The 17,381-nt window shown below is 42.2% G+C and overlaps 1 protein-coding gene across 1 annotated transcript in view; it reads left to right on the forward strand.

The window, feature by feature from the left end:
* Positions 1–17,381, forward strand: part of slc49a3 (solute carrier family 49 member 3) — a 74,186-nt gene that overhangs the window by 25,827 nt on the left and 30,978 nt on the right. The window contains exons 2-5 of the mRNA XM_028805812.2: positions 3,900–4,058; positions 8,303–8,507; positions 13,977–14,053; positions 15,807–15,944. Coding sequence (XP_028661645.1) covers positions 3,900–4,058; positions 8,303–8,507; positions 13,977–14,053; positions 15,807–15,944 — 579 coding nt within the window. The remainder of the gene's footprint in view (positions 1–3,899; positions 4,059–8,302; positions 8,508–13,976; positions 14,054–15,806; positions 15,945–17,381) is intronic.

A 17,381-nucleotide genomic window follows, 5' to 3' on the forward strand; every position in this document is an offset into this window, starting at 1 on the left:
TGGAGGTCATCTTACTTAAGGATGGGCCATGCATACAAAAAATTAGGAAATTTGTTATAAATAAAGGAAATAATCTTCTTCTTCTTTCAGCTGCTCCCATTAGGGGTTGCCACAGTGGATCATCTTCTTCCATATCTTCCTGTCCTCGTCATCTTGCTCTGTCACACCTATCACCTGCATGTCCTCTTTCACTACATCTATAAACCTCTTAGGCCTTCCTCTTTTCCTCTTCCCTGGCAGCTAACTTGTTTCTGGAGTAATTTAAATTCATAACGTCCATCCATCCATTTTCCAACCCGCTGAATCCGAACACAGGGTCACGGGGGTCTGCTGGAGCCAATCCCAGCCAACACAGGGCACTAGGCAGGAACCAGTCCTGGGCAGGGTGCCAACCCACCGCAGAATTCATAACGTTGCCCATCTAATTTTTTTCATTTTTCTGTTATAATGCCCATGTTTGTCTCCCCAGTGTAACAAACCACTCGCCTGTCTGACTGTGTGTCTGCTATTTGCTTTTTAAAGATCTCAGCAAATTGCCATTCCTTCGCTGTGCAGATCATTTTTATTTTTGTGAAGATCCAAATGGGCTCAATGCTGAGGTGGTTGGTACTTTATTATTGTGTACATAAATATTAGTTCCATGTTATGTGTCTTATAATTTTTGCACTCTGATTAGACAGGCATAATCAATCATAATGTTTCCTGTAGGACAGACTGCTATTATCTACAGGGAAATTCACTCAAAAGAGGCCCCAAATATTTTGTTGTAACCCCCGATAGGATGAAGCAATTTGAACAAAAAAAAATACGCTCTCTACCTTGATGTATGTGTAATCGATTGCATAACATGCGATGCTGGAAGTGGTTTCCATTTCCTGCTAGACATATTTGGATACGACGCTCCATGTTCCTGAATGTATCGGCAAGCGTCTCGGGGGAAATAGCAGCAATCTCACGCTGGACATTTTCCTTCAAATCTTCCACAGTGTGAGGCTTGTTCTGATAGACTTTTCCTTTGAGCAGACCCCAACAGAAGAAGTCTGGCAGTGTCAGATCCGGCAACCATGGTGGCCAAAGCCCCTTTGAAATTACTCTGTTGCTGAAGAAGGACTCAATTTCTGCTATGCTCTTTGCCGATGTGTGACACGTTGCTCCATCTTCTGTTAACTCACTGTCCAGCACCTACCTCATCGCTCCGACGTAGGGGCATCCCAACTTGTTTGAAGCTCCATATACTGAGGAGCACATTGCATTTTGTTTCGTTCAGATTGCTTTGTCCTAGCGAGAGTTTTTACTGAATATTCGGGACTTTTTTCGAGTGAATCTCCCTGTATTTTCCTATACTTAAAGCCCAAGTCCTGGCTTAAAAATCGGGAGTGCTCCTCTGTTAGAGAAAGCGATTGTATTTAAAGAGATGGCATATACAAGAGTATGAGGGGTGAGAGGGGAAGATGGTTGGGTCCTTAGTTATTATTGATAGAAAATCAGTTACTTGAGTATTTCACTACAACTGTCTATTTTAAATACCAATGAATAATAAAATGTAGGAAAAAAATAAAAGTTAAAAAAGAAGTAAAACATAATAAAATGTAATAAGAAATAAATAAAAAATTAATGCCTCCAAAAAACAATACAGTGGAACCTCGGGTCACGAACGTCTCGGACCACGTACAAATCAGGTTACAACCAAAAAGTTCGCCAAACTTTTGCATCTGTTCACGACCACACACTCGGGTGATGAACAAGCCAGTTTCCTTTCCGGTTCGTACACACTGATGATTTCCGCACGCGTTCAGTCTCTCCCTGTGCATTCACTGTGCAGCGAGAGAGAGAGAGAGAGAGAGAGAGAGCGGGCGAGCGAATGAGTGAGAGAGAGAGAGAGAGAGAGAGAGAGAGAGAGAGCGAGAGAGAGAGAGAGAGAGAGAGAGAGAGAGAGAGAGAGCGAACGAGCGAGCGAGATAGAGAGAGAGAGAGCGAGAGGGCTGGCCACATAAAGCCGAGAAGGCACTTAAAGAATGCACCGGGCTTGCTTTTAAAGAGACAGATTCGAGCATTGTTTTAACCTCGTTGTATTTAATGAAGATTTTTTTCTATTGGATTTTAACCTCCACTTCACTTCTGTTTACAGCGATCGGTTCGTAGCATGCATTGTTGCAATGTACTTTTCTTGGTGGTTTATTAAATTACGGATTTTTCAAATGTTCATTTTTTTCCCCGGTGCTTAAAACTCATTTAAAAATAGTGTTTTTAGCGAGCAGTTCGTAGCACTATAGCGTGAACTCTTGCAATGTTACTTTTCTCTGTTGTTCAAGGTTTTCTCAGAATTATTCAATGTTTTACATTTAGTTTACTATCACACTGTGCATTCTATGGTATAATTAACTATTTTTGTGCTTAAAAATCTTTAAAAAAATATATTTACATACAGTTCGTACGGTCTGGAACGGATTAATTGCATTTACATGCAATCCTATGGGGGAATTACTTCGGGTCACGACCAAATCGGGTTACGAACAGAGTTTTGGAACGAATTACGGTCGTGACCCGAGGTTCCACTGTATTATGAATTACTTTATCATCTACCTTACATTTTATAAATGTTGCTGTTTTACATTTCTGTTCGCATATTGTTTGGGATATTTTTCTCTTTTTCATTTATTGGACGATTCTCTTTGTTCTTGATTTTTATTATTTGCGGCTATTTTTTACTCAGTTTCTTTTTATTGATGTTCAGTATCAGTTCTTGCCACTCCTTTTCTATCGTGATCTAAAATTCAGCGTTCTTGAATGTATAATTTACTTTTCTTCCTTGACATTATAACTGAGCGTGTCACGGGGTGGGATGGAGAGAAGATGTGTGCAGTACGAGTAATGATTGGTCAAGCAGTGTGGAGTGGAGTGGTCAAGGCTGAATAACATGGACACAATGGAAAACTTTTCAATATAATAGAGAGATTGTAGCAGATATAGCGTTTGTCCACCTCTTGAACCCTCAGGTACCACTCTTCAGACCAGGTGAAAGTACAATAATAATTCTTTTTATTATAATACAGTGCACAAAGCACTACACACACCACACTACTCATATACTACAATAAACTCTATTCTCCAATAACCAATACAATCCTCCACTCCCAGACACTTCGCCCTCCTACCTCCCAGCTCAGCTCAAATGTCTGGGCTTACCCAGAGTCCTTTTATAGCCCCTGACCCGGAAGTGGTTCTAAGCACAACACACAAGTCCATTTCCTTCCGGGTCAGGGCAAACAGTCCTCTTCGTCATCCCGGGAGCACGTCGCTTCCTCCAGTCACGTGACTGTGACGCACTCCCGGGTTATAGGGCATGTAAGAGTCCACTAGCCCCTTCACAGTGACTCCTGGCAGCCCCCAAGGTATCCAGCAGGGCTGTGAAACTACAAAGTCCATGAGGCCCTGCTGGAACTCGGGGCACCAATATGCTGTCCGGAGGGCTCCTCCTAGCGGCCTGGGGGTGAGGGCCGGACTGGAAAGCCGGCAATCCTCCACAAGATATATACACATTTACACAGAGAGAGAGACCATATTGCCTTTAGGCTGTCCAGGTGTTGTCTGTGTATCTGAAAGGAGAGTATCATTAGGCTGTGATGTTGTGATGTGATGGCAGGCCCTCATTCTCTTTCATGTCTCCTTCCACTTTTGTTTTTTCTCGTTGTGTTGCAGTAAACAATAGCACTCTGTTGTCATCTAAAAGAAGAACAAGCTCTCATTTAGGAAATCTGTGTCCATCTTTTCTTTTGCATTTAGAATAAATATGTGTCTGATTTTGTACTTACAGTATTTATATGTTTTTTTCCAGACTAATTTGAAACCATTATTACAGTTTGCTTTCTTCTTAATATTTTATCCCTTTTTTATTTCAGCTCTGGCTGAGTTTTGCCCCAATTGCAGACCAGACGTCTCAGTTCTACGATGTGACGCTGGACCAGGTTAACATGCTGTCTCTTATCTATCTGATAGTGGCAATTCCATTCGGCTTCGGAACTTCTTGGATGCTTGATACTCTAGGACTTAAATCTTGTGTAAGTGTGTCGAAAGCAGTAATTTTTATACATTGTGAAGGGCTATCTGACTGGCAAGGGATTGTCTGGATCAGGGCATGATAACAAGATAACAAGGGTGTCTGGCTCTTCACCTGGAAACAGGATCTGCAGTCAGAGTGTGCGGGTAGGCAGTTATGTGAATGCAGGGTGGAGAGGTGGACACAGATAGGCTGACATCTCGACTGGATCGGATCATGGTACTTTTCTTGGTCTGGAGACCACAGGAATTGAAAGGACAGTGGGAGTCTGCCTTCTAGGGTCATATGTTTCTCCCAGTATGCTGTGTGGTTGTGTTCCTCTAGTGGTATTCCTATCTGGGCACCAGTGGGGTTAAATGGGAGCTGTAGTTCCAACGAGCAGTGCTGCTGAGGTTCTCGGGTACTGCTGGAGGGAGCTGCCAGTTGAAGACGGTGGAGGTTCCACCTAACCTGGAAGTGCTTTTGGCGCATGTTGATGGTGTACTGGAAATACCCCTGGGATAACATTCAAAAAGAACCCCCCCCTCCTCAACTAGATGAGTCAGAGTCGGGAGTGGAAGAGGAGAAACACTTGCCTGGAGAGCAAGACAGGAGGAAAGAAAAGATGGAAGGAGTTATTGCTTATTTTTGTTTTGCATGTGGGCATCTTCATGGAAGTGCTTGTGTAAAAGCAACTGTGCCCAATGTAAAGAATGACAAAGAAGCATAAAAAGGTTTGGGGTTTTCCGGCCCCGTATAATGTACAGTCTGCACAATATGTCACAATTCGGTCCAGTGAATACCAATTACATTCAACAAAAGACAAAAACAAATGGCAAAATGGGGACATTTATAGAGGGGGGACCGGAAGTGCCAGAGGAATGCTGGGAAGTGTTGGTGAACTGGATGCTGGGAGCCATGATGTCATCAGAGGGGAAGACTAGGCGTAAGTGGCAAGGCGTGGTCAGAGATGTGTTGTGGTTTCATGGTGGCGACGCTTCTTCTTTCTGGGAAAACAAAGAGAGAGGTTAGTGCTCCGTCATTCCCGTTTGACATGAGGTTGCACGTTACGTCTTTGGTCCTTCCGTGGCTCCCTAAGCGCGCTTGTGTGACACCAGTTAAAAGATTTCTTTTGGACTGGAACTTGAGTTATACCAGTTGTGTCATTGAGTCCCCCTCTTGGTCAAAAGGAATATACAGATCCACTAGATAAAGCTGAGGTGGGACACCCACTGGACTTTCAGATGATGTTCATAAAACTGAATTTAAATGGAGGTAACACTTGAGGTTTAAAGACCACTACCTGCCAGTGGCCATGTTGAGCTTAGAACACAGGGAAACAGCTGAACTGGTGGGGCATTGGGGAGGTGGCTGCAAAATTTGACCTGGAATCAAAATCAAATCTTTCACTACGTATGTCTATGTTAGTAACGTAATTCAAAGTAAAGTTATAAAACTGTCCAAAAAATATCTTTGAACTTTAAAATGCTGTTTGCTAAGTATTTGCCTACTTACAAATAAGACTGCATTGGTGAATGACATTACACAAAATACAAAATCAGATCACAGTCTCATTACCGAGACCTGCCGTAGTAAATCTGACACTGTTCTCTTAATTGAAATAGTGCCAAACGTTTTAGACTTTCAAAACAAATCAAGAAATGTTGTTGTTTTCCTAGTAACTTACTCTTTCCTTGTGTAGTTTCCACCCTTAATTGTATCCTAATGATGACAAAACAAGTAAAGCAGACACCCAGGAAAATAACACGGGATGTTGACAGGCTGCAAGTCCTCATGCAATGTGCTCATTAGGAAAGAATGAGTTAAATAAGCAGAAGAACAGGAAGAGCAGAATGGAAATCATGATTACGATACCAAAAACATCTCACAAACCAAGTTAAGAAAAACCTAAAATACTAAATGTTTCCCATGTAACATACATAGGTGATTTGTACATTGTAATAAATATGACCACACAGTTTTGAAATTTCTGCCTTCATGCCAAAACTTAGAAACTGTCAAATACCAGCCTTCTTAATTAGGCTAGGAGTCCAATGAACAACAGACGCTGGTTGAAAGAAAAACAGCAGAACCTCAGGGGGTCCCCCCAGGACCAAGTCTGGGAACCCCTGATTTAATACATTTCAGAAGATACCACAACATTGTGTCGTCACTCAGGACTATATGACTAGAACTGAGGTAGGCTGCACCATAAAAGAGGCCGACGGTAAGAAAACACTTTCCCTGAACTTGAGTTATCCTGACGAGGCCAGTGTAGTAAAAGATTCCGTTTTTATAACAACAAACTTAGTAACAAGAGTAGCTCTCCGACAAACAGACAGATGTGAAAGCACCTTGTAATAGATAGAATTTTATTTGTCCCCAGGGGGAAATTTAGCTTTTTACAGAAGCTCTTTGAATAAATACAGGGTGAGCCAAAAAGAAGTACCACATTTCAAATGTTTATTCTACAAAAACACCACAAGATAAAATACATTTCATTACGACTGTGAAAGGCGCTATATAGCGCCCGACCCGGCACAGATTGAGGCAGAGGCACGTACTTAAATAAAACACGCTTTTATTTTTCTTCACGCCTTCCCCGTGTCCCACAGGCCCAACACAGTCCCAGAACAATAACAATCCTTCTGGCACCACCACTCCTCCTCAGGCTTAGTCCTCCTCCTCCCGACTCTGGCTCTCCCGAGTGGTGGTGGTTGCCCTTTTTTATACCCCACCCGGAAGCATTCCAGGTGCTTGATCACCTGGCCTTAATTGCATTTCCGGGTGGGGCTGAAGATTTGACCAGCCGGGCTGCAGACTCCATGCAGCTCCCCCTGGCGGCCATCCGAGCCCCCAACCAGGCTGTGGAGGACTCCATCTCCCATGGAGCCATGCGCCAGGTTGGGGAATCATCGTCTGCCAGGGAGGCTGCCACCAAGCGTCCCGAGGGAGGTATTGAGCTGTCCATGGTAGCTCCCCCGGAACAGATGCAGTAGGGGCGTCCCTGCCGGGCATGGGACCCGGCTGTCCTTCACACGACACAAGAAAGGGTATACATCCATCCATCCATTATCCAACCCGCTATATCCTAACTACAGGGTCACGGGGGTCTGCTGGAACCAATCCCAGCCAACACTGGGCGCAAGGCAGGAAACAAACCCCGGGCAGGGCGCCAGCCCACTGCATGGCACACACACACACACTAAGGACAATTTAGGATCGCCAATGCACCGAACCTGCATGTCTTTGGACTGTGGGAGGAAACCCACTCAGATATGGGGAGAACATGCAAACTGCACACAGGGAGGACTGGGAAGCGAACCCGGGTCTCCTAACTGCGAAGGCAGCAGCGCTACCACTGCACCACCGTGCCGCCCTAATACAGACATAATACATTTATACATGCCCCCTTACACACCCAGACTAATATATTATGTAAAAGTAGAGATATAAGTTTAAAACATAAAGCAAGGATTTTAATGGGTTATGAGGAAAACAAAAGTAAAATCATTTGAAAATATTTATTTAATACAGACAACAGAGAAATATTATTATTATTTAATACAGGCAGTTAGAACTAAAGTGGGCCGTGGCAAGTAGTAACAGCACACTTTGTTGGCGGTCACTGTATGTTGCAATGCTGATACAGAAGTACACAGCAGTGCGGCTGGAGAACAAAACGGTAAGTAAGAGTGTCGCCATCCTCTGCCAACCAGAGCAACTGAACAAGGCAGCAAACAGGCAGCAAACACTCGTTTCCTCGTTACATTTGGGTTATTTTCATCAAGAGAATCTGAGAAAAGAAAGTATAATTACTTATAAAGTTACAACTAAGTAGTGTTAGAAGGTAGTAAAAATATATATTTTATTACGAAATTTCAAAATGAACTAAATACGGGACATTTGGGTGTCCATGAAAGATCAGTATGGGATCAGGGGACAAAATTATCAAATATGGGACATGTCCCGTATATATAAGGGACATCTGGCAACCCCACTCACATCCATATCACAAACACACGGACAGAAGGAAAATGCAGAGGGATAATCCAAAATACAGGAATGGGAAAAATGTAATAGTTAAAAAAAAAGTCTCACAGTCTGACCGCCATTTGTCTTAGTTATCAAGAATGTCCCCCTCAGATTGTATATTGCACACAGGAGGCTTTGCCTGAAGTCACCTCCATGCCTTTTGCTTCATTGCTCTATTGGACTTTCTTTTGTGAGTGCATGTTAAAGATTCTTGTCCTTTTTTTTTTGCAGCTGATCTTAAGTTCCTGGCTGAACATGATTGGTAGCATTTTACGGTACCTCAGCACTGTAAACACAAAGATCTATCCAGTCCTGATGGTTGGTCAGACCATAAGTGCTCTTGCTCAACCTCTTGTGCTCTTCTCTCCCACTAAACTGGCAGCCCTTTGGTTTCCAGAGCACCAGAGAGCTACTGCCAATATGCTCGCTTCAATGTGTGAGTGGATCTTTTTATTTTTTTTTTTACATTATTTAAATCAGTGGTGAACAATTTCAGTCCTGAAGGGCTGTAGTTTTTTGTTCCAATCTAGTTGTTAAATGGGAAGTCAATAATTGCTGTTGACGCACTTGTTGTTCAAATGACATTTTTCTGCTTCCACCCTTATTTTAGTCTTAAATGGCTGCATTTACTGTTTTTAATTGGTCCTTAGTAACAATAAGATGCAAATGACAAAGGAATTTAGATTCAGATTTAGATTTAATTTAGATCAGCGGTTCCCTACATTCAGTTCTCAGGGCCCCCTGTGGCTGCAGATTTTTATTCCAACCAGTTTCTCAGTCGATCATTGTTACCTTTAATTGATCTCACTGTTTAATTAGCTGACCCCTTTTTTCCCTTTTATTTTGTATTTAGAAAAGTGCAGCCATGTCAGATTTACATTAATAGGAAATTAAGACATATTTGCATTTTTCGATATCTTTAAATGGTTTACTTTTCACTCATTCACATTTTCTGTGGATTTTGCTTTGCTTTCTTAATTGTTTCTGAATACCAACAATCAATGTTGAGCAGAGCAAATGACTTAGAAAGGAGCAGCTACTTCTGTGTTACTCAGTCGTGTGCTTGTTGTAAATAGGTGGACGCTTGAGGCTGCTGTTGCCCCGTGAAACCCAGCAGACAGATGCAGACACAGGTTTAAAAGCACCAAGAAGTATTTTAATTTTCTTCTTTAAAGTGCCCCAAAGCACCTCCACCACAATAAACAGGACATAACTACAGTGGTGTGAAAAACTATTTGCCCCCTTCCTGATTTCTTATTCTTTTTTGCATGTTTGTCACACAAAATGTTTCTGATCATCAAACACATTTAACCATTAGTCAAATATAACACAAGTAAACACAAAATGCAGTTTGTAAATGGTGGATTTTATTATTTAGGGAGAAAAAAAAATCCAAACCTACATGGCCCTGTGTGAAAAAGTAATTGCCCCCTGATCCTAATAACTGGTTGGGCCACCCTTAGCAGCAATAACTGCAATCAAGCGTTTGCGATAACTTGCAATGAGTCTTTTACAGCGCTCTGGAGGAATTTCGGCCCACTCATCTTTGCAAAATTGTTGTAATTCAGCTTTATTTGAGGGTTTTCTAGCATGAACCGCCTTTTTAAGGTCATGCCATAGCATCTCAATTGGATTCAGGTCAGGACTTTGACTAGGCCACTCCAAAGTCTTCATTTTGTTTTTCTTCAGCCATTCAGAGGTGGATTTGCTGGTGTGTTTTGGGTCATTGTCCTGTTGCAGCACCCAAGATCACTTCAGCTTGAGTTGACAAACAGATGGCCGGACATTCTCCTTCAGGATTTTTTGGTAGACAGTAGAATTCATGGTTCCATCTATCACAGCAAGCCTTCCAGGTCCTGAAGCAGCAAAACAACCCCAGACCATCACACTACCACCACCATATTTTACTGTTGGTATGATGTTCTTTTTCTGAAATGCTGTGTTCCTTTTACGCCAGATGTAACGGGACATTTGCCTTCCAAAAAGTTCAACTTTTGTCTCATCAATCCACAAGGTATTTTCCCAAAAGTCTTGGCAATCATTGAGATGTTTCTTAGCAAAATTGAGACGAGCCCTAATGTTCTTTTTGCTTAACAGTGGTTTGCGTCTTGGAAATCTGCCATGCAGGCCGTTTTTGCCCAGTCTCTTTCTTATGGTGGAGTCGTGAACACTGACCTTAATTGAGGCAAGTGAGGCCTGCAGTTCTTTAGACGTTGTCCTGGGGTCTTTTGTGACCTCTCGGATGAGTCGTCTCTGCGCTCTTGGGGTAATTTTGGTCGGCCGGCCACTCTTGGGAAGGTTCACCACTGTTCCATGTTTTTGACATTTGTGGATAATGGCTCTCACTGTGGTTCGCTGGAGTCCCAAAGCTTTAGAAATGGCTTTATAACCTTTACCAGATTGATAGATCTCAATTACTTCTGTTCTCATTTGTTCCTGAATTTCTTTGGATCTTGGCATGATGTCTAGCTTTTGAGGTGCTTTTGGTCTACTTCTCTGTGTCAGGCAGCTCCTATTTAAGTGATTTCTTGATTGAAACAGGTGTGGCAGTAATCAGGCCTGGGGGTGGCTACGGAAATTGAACTCAGGTGTGATACACCACAGTTAGGTTATTTTTTAACAAGGGGGCAATTACTTTTTCACACAGGGCCATGTAAGTTTGGATTTTTTTTCTCCCTAAATAATAAAAACCATCATTTAAAAACTGCATTTTGTGTTTACTTGTGTTATATTTGACTAATGGTTAAATGTGTTTGATGATCAGAAACATTTTGTGTGACAAACATGCAAAAGAATAAGAAATCAGGAAGGGGGCAAATAGTTTTTCACACCACTGTATAATCATCACACAATACAGTACTGAAACACATCAATTCTCCTCCTCTCCTCCTCCCAGCAGCTCTGTCACACTCCCTCTCAAATTGCTGGGTCACCACCAGTCCTTTATATAGTCCTTGACCTGGAAGCACTTCTCCTCTTCTGTTCACGTGACTTGTCAGCACTTCCGGGTCAGATGGAGAATTACATTTTTCTTCAGCCCGGAAGTACTTCTTTCCTTCCGTCCCCATGACTTGGGAGTACTTCAGGGCTATATTAGAAACCGAAATCCCCTTGTCTCCCTGCAGCATCCTCTGGCGGCTCCCACAGATACCCAGCAGGGCTGTGAAGCCGAACTCCATCTCCCATAGTGCCCTGCGGGAATCTGGGGCACTGCTAAGCTGCAGGGAAGTCACCATCTAGCATCCATTCGTTTCATCTGGGTTGAACTGCCGGCCGTCCCTCACAATTGCCCACCTTCAGCTGAGCACAGTGGGGTGAAGCGTCCAGTCTCACAAGGGTTATTCTTCTCCAGGAGGCACTGTTTACTGTGGCCTGACCGTGGCTTTGTCCTGTAAAGCAACCACAGGAGAACCATAGGGAGACACTGTACATATGACAACTTTTAACTTCCTCCTTGGTTCTCCGTGGACAATTTCTCCACACATGGCCCGGCCGGCGGCATTCATAGCACAGCCACCTTCCCCCTGATAGTCTCGCCTTGCGAGACTGAAAACAAGTTGGAAACGCTTGCTCGCTCTAACAGCTGAGGATGAACCGCCAGCCACACATGAGCTTGCAGCTCCACGCTCTGTTTTATCAGGAAACCCACGTTTCTCTTTCAGGATCTCCTTTTTAATCTGGGGCTTTCTCACAGTCTGTGTCTCTCTTTGTGTAAGAGAGAGACCCTTTGCTGTTTGCACCCCTTTTGATTTCCTGAATGAAACGGTGCCAATGTCTTAAGGATCGAATCAATCCGTGAGTCAACACTACCCCACTGCTCCAGCTTATTCAATCCTTCCACCGGACACTCGGTCATCATTCCGGTCTCAAGTGTAGGGCTCAAGGTTACTTGACACCCGCTACTAATTAATCACGGGGCCATTTCACTCTGCGTCCCTCTTTCTTGAATGGTACCGGTAACACCTGTACCTCCGAATTAACCATTTCAGGAAGCTCCTGACCAAATCACCGCAGGTATTCCTCCACTTGTCTTAAAGGTGCTTCAGCCATTGTTCCCAATTCCTCGATCAGTTTTTTCACAGATTATAGGACCTGGAAAAAACTTTGTATTATTATTTGAATCGGCTGGAGGTAGTCTCGAGCCATTATCAGCCCTACCTCCTGGCCATGAGCCAATGAGCATGCCCGTGTCTTGCATATGCTCCACTGGGACTCGCACAGACTCTTGGGAACTGGAGTTTTGGAAAATAGAGTTCCGGGGTGCCGCCACCGGCCAACTGCGATCCGCCTGTTCTAATTTAGTGGATGACCGTTCAGTCATACCCCATCCTTCTTTACCTTCGTATGCGGCGGGCGGTGCTTTGCTCGCCTCCCCCTTCCCCTTCCGGGAGTTCGAATCCGTCAGGGAAATGACGACCTCACATACGAGATGATGCTGACCTTCTCCTTCCCACAATCCTTCAGGGCAGGTCACGTGTTCCGCTTTGGCAAACTGCAGGAAACCCTCCTCCTCATGCGGCTCTTTATCACCATCTTGGCTTTCCCAGCCTGCTCCGGGAATTTTGGAATTTATTTAACATCTCATGTCTAAGCCCTTCATAGTCTATTCCAGGGGTGGCCAACTCTGATCCTAGTGGGCCGCATTGGCTGCAGAATTTTCTTCCAAGCCAGTTGTTTAATTAGAAGCCAATCCTCACCAATAACAGATCTTATTTAATTTCATGACTTATTAGCGTTTTAGCTCTACCATGTCAGTTCATTCTTAAATCAGAGATTTCTAATAATACATGTATCATCCAAGTGATTTGAAGCCTAAAACAGATGAGTCATTTTCAGTTCTTCACCTTCTCTTCAGTTTCCTCCTGACTTAATTAAACCAAATAGTTTACAATAAATTCACATGGGTGGAAATGGAGACAAGTGAGATGAAGAACTGCTGGTTTCTTTGTCAATTGCATTTTATTGGTAATAAGGAGCAGTTACAATGAATACAGCTGTTTAAGACTAAAATAAGCAATTCAGGGTTCAAAAGCTTAACAAGTGAGACCACTAAAATGAAGCACTTGAGTAATAAGTGCTTCATCAGCAATGAATGATTTCTGGGTTGGAACAAAAAAACCTGAAGCCACTGCGACCCTCGAGCCCTGATGTAAAGGGTCTGAGTCTTAAATAGAAAATAAATTTAATGAAGTTAGTTAGTAGCAAAAACTAGTCACTAATTAACACTAGAATTACCAACGCCTACGAAAAAACTCGCAATCCCATCCCACCTTAAATCCATTCGCACCTCTCCATCAGCGTCTTTTGTGATGTAAATGTGTCGGTAAGCCCAAGCAGCAAGCAGCCTGCTATCCCATTTCCCCCACCGCAGCAGAAATAGCAAAAACCTCTCCCAGCTCAGGTCTGTTTATCTGGGTGTGAGGTGCCTGGAGTTGTATAGGGTAAATAATATATCGTTATTTGGAACATGCATTTCATGTATGTTCCATATCTACAAAGATCTATGTACGTGTAGGATGACAGGACATGCAAGAAATATTGAACACATACCTAAAAGAAATGTTTTTCATGTTTTAGTACTAACGACAGGTGGGCCGGGATTACAAGATTTTTCAAAGGCTTTGGTAATTCTAGTGTTAAGAAAATAATTGGAATGAAAACCTGTAGCCATTGTTGCTCTCCAGGATCAGAGTTGACCACCCCTCGACTATTCACACAGAGCATGTATGCACCCCATTGGACAAGGTTTTGTGGTCCTCCCTGAATGTTTTATAGTTAGTGGTAGTTGATTGTGTGTGTACATATTGATATGAATAAATTGGAAATCATAGTGCAGTTAGAAGAAGTCCTCCACTTTCAGTCAACCTTGCATAATCACAATTTTTACTTTCTTTTATATCCACAGCTAATCCCCTTGGAGTTCTGCTTGCCAACATTCTTTCTCCTATAATAGTCAAGGATGTTTCTGATATTCCTACACTGGTAAGGATTTGCCTCAGTTTAAAGTCTAGTCAATACAATTCTACAGCAAAAGGTGACTATAGGTCCCTAGCAGAGCAGTTTAGTTGTGATGCAAGAGCTGGCGGTTTGACTTGCTGTTAGCTCTTCAGTGGAAATGAATGGTTAGCACTGCTGCTTCACAGCTCACAATAAAAAATTAAATCCCGGTTAAAGTAAAAAGGAGTTCGAATTGGCGTCCATCAGAGTTTGGAAACAGCAAAAACATGTAGAATGTAATTCTAAAAATTGTGAGTGACCTCCCCTCAACTTTCTTGTATACTCAGACATAAGGATGAGTCATTCATATGGGTAAACCAAAAAAAAGGTCATATTTTTATTATATGTATAGGTATAAGATGTTATTTTTGATAATTTTATGGTTTCTTGCTACTGTATTAATTTTCAGGTAAAGTACCACTTCCACTTAGTGGAAGTGGCCCAGAAGTTGATAGAAACTTCAGTTTTGGATGTAATATATGTTTGCAAAATTTGGTTTACCTCTTTCAAAGTATTCTCAAGTTATCGTGTTTACATACACAGACATAATTCCAAAAATGGTATTTTCGAACTCAGGGAGGTCTAAAATGTAGAGATTCATCAAAATCTCGAGGTTGAATTTTTGGATGATTACATACTTTGCCTACGAGAAAGTAAATTGGACTCAGGGAGGTCTAAAACGTTGAGATTTATCAAAATCTCAAGGTCAAATTTTTGGATGATTACAATGCTAAACAATACAATATGAGAAAGTAAAAGTGATCTTAGAACTGCAGCATTCAGGTATGAAGAAGGCCCATTATCTGAACTGTAATTTGGGAGTAAATCATAAAGTAAAAGCAATTTGAACATTATGCGGTAAATACAATGAATAGAAGCTGACACAATACAACAACACGTTTCACTATGACCTGTGAATAGCTTGAACACACAAAGCACAGCACTCTGCCATTAGTCTAACTGAACACTGATGTTCCGTTGTGGAATTGCGCCATTGCTGAACAAAGCGTCATAGTGCGATTTCTTTGAGCAGAGCTTGTGAAATCTGATGAAATTCACTGAATGATGTTGGCTTGTGCAGATTAGTAAGCTGTTTGGAACCCATCTTGGTACAAGTCATCATGCACTATGACATGTGCCAATATCAAAATGTGCGGCAACAACAGAGCAACATAATCCATCGGTCTTATCTGATGCAGACATTCGTCTTGTCGATGTGGGCTTGCGTGCATGATGCTGATGGCCGACTGGATCGAGAGTTGTCGGTTACACTTGTTCTTCCTGCTTTAAACCTTTCTACCTTTTCATAAACTTTTCTCTGAGTCATGCAGTTTTCATTTCTGTGCTGAGCCAACATCCTTCGGTGAATTTCAGCAGGATTCACTCCCTCCCCCTCAAAGAAATCTCACGATGGTGCATTGCTTAATAATGGTGCAATCCCGTAGGGGAGCATCCATGTTCATTTCACGTTAGCTATAACCTGACTAACAGCAGAATGCTGTGCTGTGTGTGTTCAAACTACCCATAAGCCATTGTGACCGTGTTGTATTGTATCAACTTCTAACCCTTGCGGTTACAGAATAATTTTCAAATTGTCTTTACTTTTTGATTTATCCTTGTATATTTTAGCATAAAATTAACATCCACTCTTTTGTAAGTGGAAATATGATTTCTATGTGTTCCTTTTGGTGTTGTGGGATTCAGCAAGTGTTGTTTTATTACTGTTTTTTTGTTTCAGCTTGTTATTTATGCCATTCCAGCTTCAGTCGCGTGTGTTCTAGCAACAGGAGGAATTCGTGAAAGAGTTCCTCCAACTCCTCCTTCAGCTACAGCCATGATGTCTACCTCAGAAAACTTTATTGATGGAGTTAAACTGGTGAGGACCTCTGTGTTTGTAATTATAGAAAGTATAGGAATGTGTACATTTGATTGACATGGCTCTCATGTACAACATGCAGCCTTGTTGTACGTGACACCATGTTGTATTTGTTTATTTGTCCACGGGTTCTGTTTGCCAAATGAGCAAAGTTTCTTAACCTCCTCTATTATTTTTGACCAAAAATGTTTTCACATCTTTATCCAAAATCTAATATTAGATACGAGCTTTGTAAGCCTGTGCTGTAAAAAGCTTGGGCTCCTGGAAACTATGGATTCTGGTACTTCAATCAATCAATCACATCGGGTGCACATTAGCGGCTAAGCGAGGTTCTTTTTTCTCGGTGGTTTCTTTTTGCCGATGTGCTCACCTCCGTTATCTATTAGCGGCTAAGCAAGGTTCTTTTTTCTTGGCAGTTTCATTTTGCTGATGTGCTCACCTCCATCGTCTATCAACAGTTAATCAAGTTTCTCTCTCCTCAGAGGTTTCGTTTTGCTGATGTGCTCGCCTCCGTTATCTATTAGCGGCTAAGCGAGTTTCTCTCTCCTCTGAGGTTTCGTTTTCCCGATGTGCTCGCCTTGCTTGTGTATTACTGGCTAAGCGAGTTTCTCTTTTGTCGGCGGTTTCACTTTGGCGATAGAGTCGCTTTCTTTGAACTTCATGCTGTAGCCTTGCACTTCCAGGCCAGACAGACAGACAGACACACTTCTACATGTAGACGTTTATATATAAGAAAAGGTGAATAAATAACACTTTAAAATAAAACTCAATTTTTCCTAGTATAGCTTTAAAGGTTGCCTCAAAGCGATTACTTAAATGTTTCTCCTGGTCATTAATGTCCTGAAGCAGCTTCTCATTTGTTGTGTATATGTCGTTTACAGTGGTGTGAAAAACTATTTGCCCCCTTCCTGATTTCTTATTCTTTTGCATGTTTGTCACACAAAATGTTTCTGATCATCAAACACATTTAACCATTAGTCAAATATAACACAAGTAAACACAAAATGCAGTTTGTAAATGGTGGTTTTTATTATTTAGGGAGAAAAAAAAATCCAAACCTACATGGCCCTGTGTGAAAAAGTAATTGCCCACTGAACCTAATAACTGGTTGGGTCACCCTTAACAGCAATAACTGCAATCAAGCGTTTGCGATAACTTGCAATGAGTCTTTTACAGCGCTCTGGAGGAATTTTGGCCCACTCATCTTTGCAAAATTGTTGTAATTCAGCTTTATTTGAGAGTTTTCTAGCATGAACCGCCTTTTTAAGGCCATGCCATAGCATCTCAATTGGATTCAGGTCAGGACTTTGACTAGGCCACTCCAAAGTCTTCATTTTGTTTTTCTTCAGCCATTCAGAGGTGGATTTGCTAGTGTGTTTTGGGTCATTGTCCTGTTGCAGCACCCAAGATCGCTTCAGCTTGAGTTGACGAACAGAT

Source organism: Erpetoichthys calabaricus, chromosome 7 (genome assembly GCF_900747795.2).
Source record: "Erpetoichthys calabaricus chromosome 7, fErpCal1.3, whole genome shotgun sequence".
Taxonomy (NCBI): Eukaryota; Metazoa; Chordata; class Cladistia; order Polypteriformes; family Polypteridae; genus Erpetoichthys; species Erpetoichthys calabaricus.